At 31.5% G+C, this 9,993-nt stretch overlaps 1 protein-coding gene across 7 annotated transcripts in view; it reads left to right on the forward strand.

Annotated features, from left to right (window-relative positions):
- Positions 1-1,513: 1,513 nt before the first annotated feature.
- LOC123008458 (homeobox protein cut) overlaps positions 1,514-9,993 on the forward strand; it is a 72,032-nt gene continuing 63,552 nt past the window's right edge. For 6 of the 7 annotated variants that reach the window (XM_044404260.1, XM_044404253.1, XM_044404256.1 and 3 more), the window contains exon 1: positions 1,514-1,845. Coding sequence is in view for 6 of the 7 variants with exons in the window: in XM_044404253.1 (XP_044260188.1) it covers positions 1,723-1,845 (123 nt within the window). In the remaining variant the exon portion in view is untranslated. The remainder of the gene's footprint in view (positions 1,846-9,993) is intronic. The other variant, XM_044404257.1, reaches the window with a different exon arrangement.

Below are 9,993 nucleotides of genomic sequence, written 5' to 3' on the forward strand. Positions count from 1 at the left end.
AATTTTTATTTAGTAAAGTGTCAGACGAGACTTTTTAAAACATCGTGTTGCAAAAGACAGTGCGGGAAACTAAGAAAGTGTCTAGAAAAATTGCCTTAAAAATTTCTAGACTTGCAAAAAAAATAAAAATTTCTTAAAAAAGTGCTTAAATTAAAAAAATGTCAATCGACACTTTTCAAAATATTGTGTTACAAAAGACAGTTGAGGAGATTAAGAAAATGTCAAGGAATACAGGCTTAAAAAACTTCTAGACTTGCAAAAAAACATTAATTTTTTTTTAAGAAATGCTTAAATTAAAAAAAAATGTTAATCGAGACTTTTTAAAAACATCGTATTGCAAAAAACAGTGGGAGAAACTATTGTCAAAATTTATAAAGGGGGATCGCGGCTTTGCCGCTCGCCCCCTTTTAAATCTCTCACTATCGATTTGCAAATATTTTATATAATTAATAAAAACTTACACTATCAGATTTTGTCAAAATTTATATTTGAATTTATTTCGCCTCCTTCTAAATCTCATACTATCTTATATGCAAATATTTTATATAATTTTGTCATTTTTTGTTTATTATTTTTGACATTTTTCATATAAATTTCGCTTATTTATTTTATAAATTTTATTCAAAAAAAAGAGACTAATAATTTTATTCTGTTTATTTCAAAGAGGTCAACAAACATTTATTTCTTTTCTCTAATTTTCAACAGCTTTCAAAGAGATTGATTGCAGTTTTGTTTCAATAAAATCATTGTTTTCTTCTTCTATGCTGTAGTTTTATTTCGATTTGTTTGTTTTTTGCAACGCTCCGTTTTTCCTCCTGCATGCACCATCCCTTCCAACTTTTAGTCTTCAAAGCCAAGTCCACCTCAGGCTTTATCTAACTTTGTTCTACTCAACATCTTCATTTATGAAATTTCACGTACCTGTAGTAAGAAATTTTTCACTTTTCCGAAAAATAATTCAATCACAAGAAAAAATCCTTGAGTCAATTAAATCCCGGCCAATAAACTCAAAACCTCATCAAATTTTACCTCTCTAATCCCCTTCACCATAATCACTCCTTATTAAAACTCATCGAATTAAAAAAAAATCAATCGAAGTGACTTTCACCCTTGTTGGTTTTGTATTTTTGTTCAAGTCCGGCGATGTAGTAAGAAGCCTTCTTGGGACTTATTTGGCATGAGATCGTCGGCACATGCGCTCCTGTCATCCCTCAAACCCATCACTCACTAGAAAAACCCTTCCAGGCGTGGAAGGGGTACGAAATGCGCACATAGACTATACTTCGATTTTTAACTAAAAAGAATATATCTGCCTTTTACTTGTGCTCCAGCATTGGTCCCTCTATATCTCCAATAGAGCGAAGCGAGAGCGCGCTATCGCATCGTTAAGGCTGGAGTGAGACGCCGCTAAAACAAACCGCTCCGCCAGAGGGCGCCTACAATCAACACGGGAGGCGGAGCGTGGCGCGAAACAGAAGACGATCGAGAAGGATAGCGTCGCGGCCTACTCGGATGCACCATGCATGCCTTACTCAGTGTTGGGATAACAATCCCGACGTGCACACGTGACACGTGACGGAGTGCGTGACAATTCGCGTGAGTGACGTTTCCGATAGATTTTCGACGACGGAGTGATGATCATGTGCGGAGTGGAGTGACAAGGCCAAGACGGCGTTCTTAGCTGAAACACCAGCCGTGGCTGAACTAGAGGACCGAATCCGCATGCAGCCTTCGGCCACGGCTTCCATTCCGCCCAACGCGGACATGGACCTCCAGACCGTGCAATCCATGGACTGGCTATTCAAGAAGGAACGATTCTATCTACTTGTGCAGTTCTGGCAGCAGGTCAGTCCGACCACAACCACAACCGGCACACTTTTCGAATCTCCTACTCATATCTGCATTTTTTAACACTATACTAAAAAATCACCAAAAGTGCAAAGCGCGCCAAAAACTCAACTTTGCGAAATTTCACAAAATAAATAGTCAAAATTTGACAATTTGGCTCGAACCGGCAGTGGAATTTTGACAAAGTGTTAATTCGTCAAACAACTGACAAATTATTTGTTTTTGACAATTTCAAGTAAAATTTTGACAAAATATGTTTTGTTAGTCAAGGCCGGATTTTTATAGTTTTGACAATTGCGGTGCAAAAGATTAAAGCGCGTGAAAAACTCAACTTTGCAAAATCCTATTCTCAAAATGTCATTAAATAAATAGTCAAAATTTAACAATTTTACTCGAACAGGCAGTGATACCGTCCGAAAATTTTGACAAAGTGTTAATTCGTCAAAGCCAAACAACTGACAAAAAACTAGCTTAAATTTTTGACAATTTGAAGTAAGATTTTGACGACATATGTTTTTCTAATCAAGGCCGGATTTTAATAGTTTTGACAATTGCGATGCAAAAGTGCAAAGTGCGCCAGAAATCAACTTCGCAAAATTCAATTCTCAAAATGTCATTAAATAAATAGTCAAAATTTACAATTGACAAGTGTTAATTCGTCATTGCCAAACAACTAACAAAAAACTAGCTTAAATTTTTGACAATTTGAAGTAAAATTTTGACGAAATATGTTTTGTCAATCAAGGCCGGATTTTTATAGTTTTGACAATTGCGCTACAAAAGTGTAAAATACTCAACTTTGCAAAATCTCATTCTCAAAATGTCATTACATAAATAGTCAAAATTTCACAATTGACTCGAACCGGTAGTGAAACCGTCCGAAAATTTTGACAAAGTGTTAATTCGTCATTGCCAAACAACTAACAAAAAAGCTTACAATTTTGACAACTTGAAGTGAAATGTTTTGTTACTCAAGGCCGGATTTTTATACTTTTAACAATTGTGGTGTAAAAGTCATATAAAGTGAAGTGTGCTTCTAGACGAAAACATTGTCAAAACACAGAAATTTTGTGAACTGTCAAGTTAAATTAAACCAAAAATTGAAAATAGAATAAAAAAAACAGAATTTATGAGACTTCAACGGCCGCGACGACAGGTCCAAGTCTGCCGTACATTTTTGTTTACAAATCGTCAAAATTCGGATTTAATTACTAATTTACCTAATTACTGTTATATTTCTAATTGGCTGCAACAATTGCTGTTTTACGCTTGTCAGTGATTTATTTTTTAATTGCGTTTTTTTAAGTGGGACACTCGGTATAGTGGTGCGTAACGAATCTATTGACTATTCTTTATAACTGAACAAATAGGTACAAAAGATAAGATTTGTATCGAAATTGAGACAAATTTCATTTAATTACCCGAAATTTGAATTTATTGGATTAAGTTATAAATGTCAAATTATAATTCTTAATCCTAATTGAAGATCAATAAATAGGGTTTATTGACAGGTTGGGTGTCGAAAAATTCTCGTAAAAGTCTTGTGCCTTGACTCGGGCTATTTTTGAGCAAATTTGATTTAAATAAGCCAATTGAAAAATAAAAAAATTCGGAGTTATTTGAAGCAATTTAATAATCATCCATAATTTATCAAATTTTGTCAAGCGTGTTATAAACGTTCCAAAATTCTTGGAAAATTAGAATTTGGCTTAATTTGTAACCAGCAGAGAGAGAAATTTTTGACAATAACCGTTTTGCTAAATCGATATCAATTACTTCGCGTTTGTATTACGAATTCACGTCAAGTTTACAAGCCTCGCACTCTAAATATAAATCCGACGTTTCGATGTTTCATCTTCAGATACCTAAATAAAAAATTTAATTCGCCAATTAATTCGCGCTTGACACGGGAAACGAAGAAAAAATAATAAAACCGTGTCGCATCTCCCGCGTTCAATAAATCCGAGCCGTCGACCCTTAAACCCGCACAAAAAATAAAAACTCAAAAGGGGTGAAATTAGTCATTGAGGTATAAATCCTACAAAAACGGGCGCATCGGCTAGATTATCTCAAATATTAAATCGGCATATATGAGAAACTCAAATCTCCCCTTTTTGGATCAAGTTTTTATGATTGGTAACAATGGAAGGAAATTTTCGGGGATCTACAGGTGACGACAACCGCCAACTTCGCCAGATTTGAGCGATAGTTGAGTTGCATCAAACCGCACAATATAAATTTAATTACCTTTGGATTTGTTGACCTACACGACGAGAGACATGGTTTAAGCGGCGTTTAAGAGATAATTAAATGGTTTAGGAGCGGGGAGCAAGTAGACAGATCTGAGGAGTGTTGCGTTAAATGAGCGAAACTTTGGCAATACACAAATGCAAAATTGTTATTTAACACAAACGGAATCACTTGTTTTCAGTTTATCAAGTTTTGTTGATAAATTAGAAATTGTTTATTTTTTCTAAAACAAAAGTTGCAAATATTGTTAGAAATTTTATGTCAAGGTAAGAGCCTAATAAAGAAATGTAAAGTGAGTTTTGGTCACTTTAAAACCGAAAACTACATTGGGACTGTGTCAAATTCTATGTTAAACTAATGACTTTTTTTAACTATTCTTGATTTTTTTGACAACTTTTTTAAATCTTTAATAGGAGATAAAAAAAGTAACAACATTTTAAAGAAACTACATTGGGACTTTGTCAAATTCTATGTCAAACTGGTGACTTTTTTTCACAATTCTTGATTTTTTTGACAACTTTCTTAAATCTTTAATATGAGATAAAAAAGTAACAATATTTTAAAGTTACCTAACCAAAAGTCAGTCTGAACAAATTTTTATTAAAATACTATCAATATATCTTTTTAAATAATAACATTTTTAAATAATAANATTTTAAAGTTACCTAACCAAAAGTCAGTCTGAACAAATTTTTATTAAAATACTATCAATATATCTTTTTAAATAATAACATTTTTAAATAATAAAGTGAGTTTTGGTCACTTTAAAACCTACTACATTGGGTCTTTGTCAAATTCTATGTCAAACTGGTGACTTTTTTAACAATTTTTGATTTTTTTGACAACTTTTTTAAATGTTTAATAGGAGATAAAAAAAAGTAACAARATTTTAAAGTTACCTAACCAAAAGTCAGTCTGAACAAATTTTTATTAAAATACTATCAATATATCTTTTTAATTAATAAACTAACAAAATTGTTTCAAACTCATTAAGTTGTTAAAAATATGTATTGTCAAAATCCAACACAATTTTTATTATTAAATAGATTGATGTATGATTAATTTAAAACAAATCTGTATTAGAAATAATTTATATAAATTTATAGAAGGTACATTTTTACATTTATAGCTTATCTCATAAAGTGTCAAAAACCTTGTCAAAAATTTGCTTTGATAATTTCTTTTTTACATTTTGTGAAACATTTGAAAAATGATCATATTTTTAAAGTGACAAAAGTGTATTATTACAAGTGTGACAAGAATTAAGTGTCAAGTCATTTGACAGTATTACTCTAGCTTTGCGTTAAAGATTTTAGGGCAAAATTGATAAGGTGGTTGTCAAATTTTGATTCAAAATTGTCAAATCGTTTTTAAAAATGTCAAATCATACCACTCAATGAATCGCTTTTATTGATTCGTAAAACTCTTAAAAGTATTGTCTAAAGTTGTATTTTTTAAAATTCATGAGCAATGAACAATAATTGTCAACTTTTTTGGGAGAGGATTTTGATTGATTTTGTTTGAAAAATCGTGTCATATTGGGTTTATTGGTTAATAATGTAGTTTCATGTGTTCCATTTTCTCAGTGATTTGTCGCAAGAGTTAAAAATCGCCGTCCCACGATTACGTGTCTCGTTGCAAACTTTCATCGTTGACAATACCAGAACCTCACGAGAGCGAAAAAAATGTGAAATTCGCTTTTTCGCAACCTGAAATCATTTCCCTCTCCATTGTTTGATTATTTTCATGACAAAGCCTGTCCGATAAGTGACCTAAAGTGATTCAATGAAGAGCTTGATTTAATAAATTGATTAAATCATTCCATCAATAGATGAAACTGTTAAGTCAATTTTCAACCTACGAGACGGATGCTAATCGGGTCGAAAAAACTGGGTGAAAAGTGCGAGAGAGTATTATTTTTTCCCTCTCGTCTCGCTTTACGAGGGAATCCCGACTTCTACCCCAATTCTCGATCACTTACCGATCACTGAATGAAAGAGGATAAAAAACACCCCCGTGAAATGTCTATATCGGTTCACTTCACCCCATTTTATCGGAAGACACCGGATTTCCCGGAGACGTGCTATTGAAAGGAACTTTTTTCCGATTGGGGTAGGTCGGATTTTACACACTGTTGAATCAAAACCAATCAAAAACGCGCTATTTACTACAAACTAATACAAATAACTATTATCTTATCGCGAACCAATTGTGATCTCTACGCTCGAATGTGCGATATGGCCCAGAGATGGCGCAGCGATTAGATTTCAACCCTTGATTGTTTCCATTGAGAAATTCTTAAAAACTGTAAATGATATGGATTGGTTGCGAGACGTTTTTGATTTCACTACATGTTTCAAAAGATATTTGATACGTTGGTGAGAGCGAAACAATAACAATTTTATCGATAACTTAAAAAAATAAATTAAAAAATAGCAATAAACGCCTTTGATACTTATTGCTCCAGTTTGTTTCTTTAATCTTTTTTCGACAAACAATGATTAATTATAAACAAATTGAATTTAGTTTTGTTAAAAACTTAGGTTTTTTATTATTTTATATAGTTTTTTTGTTTAAACAACATGAAAGTAAGTTTTTCAAAATTATCAAGATTAGGTAGGTATATTTTATAAATTGTTCTTTTAATACAAAACTGTCAAACATGATTGTTTGAAATGTTAAAATTTTTTATAAATAATGTTAGGAAACTGGTATTTGCTTAGCAAACTGCTGAACAAGACTTAATACAAAAGAATGAAATAAATATTAATTGTGATAAAGCTCTGTTTTCAAAATTGTCAAATTATTAAAATGTCAATGTTTTTTACATTTTATGAAACTTTTGAAAAATGATGATGTTTTTAAAGTGAAAAGTGTATTATATGGTACTAGTTAAGTGTCAAGTATCAGTGATTTGACAGTATATTACATACTCTAGCTTTGCGTTAAAGATTTCAGGGCAAAATTGATAAGTTAGTTGTCAAATTTTGATTTAAAATTGTCAAATCGTTTTTAAAAATGTCAAATCGTTTTTAAAAATGTCAAATCATAACACTCAATGCATCGCTTTTATTGATTCTAAAAACTCTTAGAAGTATTGTCATAAAATTTTATTTTTTAAAATTTATGAATTGTTTAGTCTACTTTTGATGAGCTCTATAATTCGAAAAAATTGTCAATAATTGTCAACTTTTTTTGGGTAAAGGTTTTGATAGATTTTGTTTAAAAAATCGTTCAAATCGATTGAAAAGGTCTGTCATATTGGCTTTATCAGTTAATAAAGTAGTTTCATGTGTTCCATTTTCTCAGTGATTTGTCGCAAGAGTAGGTAAATTTTATTGTTCTTTTGTTACAAAACTGTCAAACATGATTGTTTGAAATGTTAGAAAAATTACAAAAAATGTTAGGAAACTCTGTTATTTGCTTAGCAAACTGCTGAACAAGAATTAATACAAAAGTATGAAATGAATATTAAATGTGATAAAGCTCTGTTTTCAAAATTGTCAAATTGTTTTAAAAAATGTCAATTTTGTTTAAAATATCCAATGTACAATTTCCTCTCTAGAAATTGACGTTTATTAACAATAAGCTAGTAAGATAAGATTTTTTTCAAAAATTGTCAAATTTTTGCTGACTTAAAATCCTGTAACTAAAAATTTGATTTACACATTGTGTTCAAGCGTGAAACTCAAAAATCTTAATTTCAGTTTTTGTATAACCCACGAAAAACTTTCTCAAAAATTGTTAAATTTGCGATTTTGTCCTACGTATGAAAAAAATTGTATAATTTTAGTGCCCGTACTTGTGCTGTTTATTATTGTCGACTAGATTTGTAAAAATTGTCAAGAATCTTGTCAGTGGATTCAAAATTGTCAAATTTTTAAGGAATAAAAAAAATGGGTCAAAATTTAAAATCTTATAGGAATTAAAAATTTGGTTTTCAAGCGTGAGACCCAAAAATCTCACTTTGTTTTTGTATAACTTACGAAATTTTTTTTCAAAAATTGTCAAATTTGTGATTGTTCTACGTATGAAGAGAATCCGGTCTAATCATAGTGCACGTACTTTGTTGTGTTGTTTATCACTATTGATTAGATTTGTAAAAATTGTCAAGAACCTTGACGAAATTCAAAATTGTCAAATTTTTGACAATGAAAAAATGAGTGAAAATTTTTGGTGTGCAATTTTTCGAAAAATTGTCAGGATTGGAGTAAGAAAATGACGTGAAATCGTCATGTTATGAAGTTGATCGTGTTTGCAGCATCCTCTCTAAATCAATACCCTCCCTTCTCCTATGCAATTTTCTCCCGTAATGCAATTTGTCTTTTGCCACCGCTAAACTTAACAAAATGATAAAAGATGGTTCTGGTGCGAGAAATCTGTTCGCCGCGTAAATACAGTACGCTTTTGCCTCGTGCATCACATCGGGATATAATTTAATTTAGTAACGTAATGTAAGAATTCCGGCTGAATTAACTTCTCTTGTCGCTTAAACGTTTCCGAATGTTTAACGTTTTACCCTTTCTAGCTATTACTGGCTTACTTATGCTCTGATGAATCTTACAATACTGCAGATTTATTGTTCTTATACGTACTTTAACGCGATCTTCGCTTAGAAGATTCCATCCATGATGCGTCGATGATAAACGAAAACATCGAAACTAATTAAATCCTATTCAAAATCTGTGAGATTATCACAACGAATGACGACTTTCGAACAATCATGGACGCTACCGGACGTGACGTCATCACAATTTTCTAATCATCAATCATATATTTATGACTGAAGTGAATAATGCGTTTATTGGGACAAAGTAATGGGTTCAATTGATTGTTGTTGATACAGGACCGGCTCACAACACGAGAATTCAACTCTACAACACTAATTTTCATTCATTGCGAGAACAAAGAGACGCTAATTCGACTTAAAAATCGCTAATTTGCCCAAGGGAGGGAAGAAGGAACCACCAGAAGGCTCAGACAAGGTCTTCACACCGACTTTGCAAAGTTTACACACAAAAAGGGGCTTTCCACCACAAGACTAATTCACTCAAATGTTTTTATCACTACCACTATCATAAAACTTGACCTTGAAATTCGTAAAGAGTTGGAACAACCTTTCATTACGAACATTATTAGTTGAATTAATGGCACAAAATTTAACTCCTCAAATAAATGATGTGACCTTGGGATAGATTTGACCTTGGAAATGTTACAAAACTGGTTTTATTGTTTCTACTTTTTTGACGATTATTTAAAATAAAGCATATAATGAGGTTTGACCTTGACACTGTCATTTCATAGTTGTGTCCTTGATTTACCTTATCTAAAATGTGATATGCTTGACCTTGAAAACTTTTACAGGCTGGATTCACTGTTGGAAAATAGATTTAAAAAATAACAAAAGAAAGACATATAAACAAACAAGCTTTTAACTAGATATGGATTTATTCAAGGTTGTTTACCAAGTGTGTCCTTGAACTATCGTTAAAAGGCTTTTTTCCTAGTTTATGCTATCAAAAAGAAAAACTTTTTCTATTTCAACTAAATGTTAACGATGAACTTGAAATATATAACGTAAACTTCTGCAATTTATATTTTTATTAAGTTTATACAATTATGGCTTTGAAAGCATCTCTGACCTTGAAATTTATCTAGCACTATAGTGACATTTATGGTGTTATTTGTTTTCCAGTGATCAATTTTTTGTCAACCGACATTTTTTATTTTTTATTACTGTTTTAAAGTTAAGAAAATAAAATAAAAGTACCTAAGAAGTTATAGAAAGTTTTATACAAAGAGCTTTATCTTCTTGTTCTTGTTTTATTTTATAGGGAGTGATTGTTTTTATTTTTTTGTGTTTAGGTTTCATATTAAGTGTTTTCATGCTAATTG

This window comes from Tribolium madens, unplaced genomic scaffold, assembly GCF_015345945.1.
Source record: "Tribolium madens isolate multiple individuals breed KSU strain unplaced genomic scaffold, Tmad_KSU_1.1 Scaffold_71;HRSCAF=194;Tcas5.2_LG6, whole genome shotgun sequence".
NCBI classification, from domain to species: domain Eukaryota; kingdom Metazoa; phylum Arthropoda; class Insecta; order Coleoptera; family Tenebrionidae; genus Tribolium; species Tribolium madens.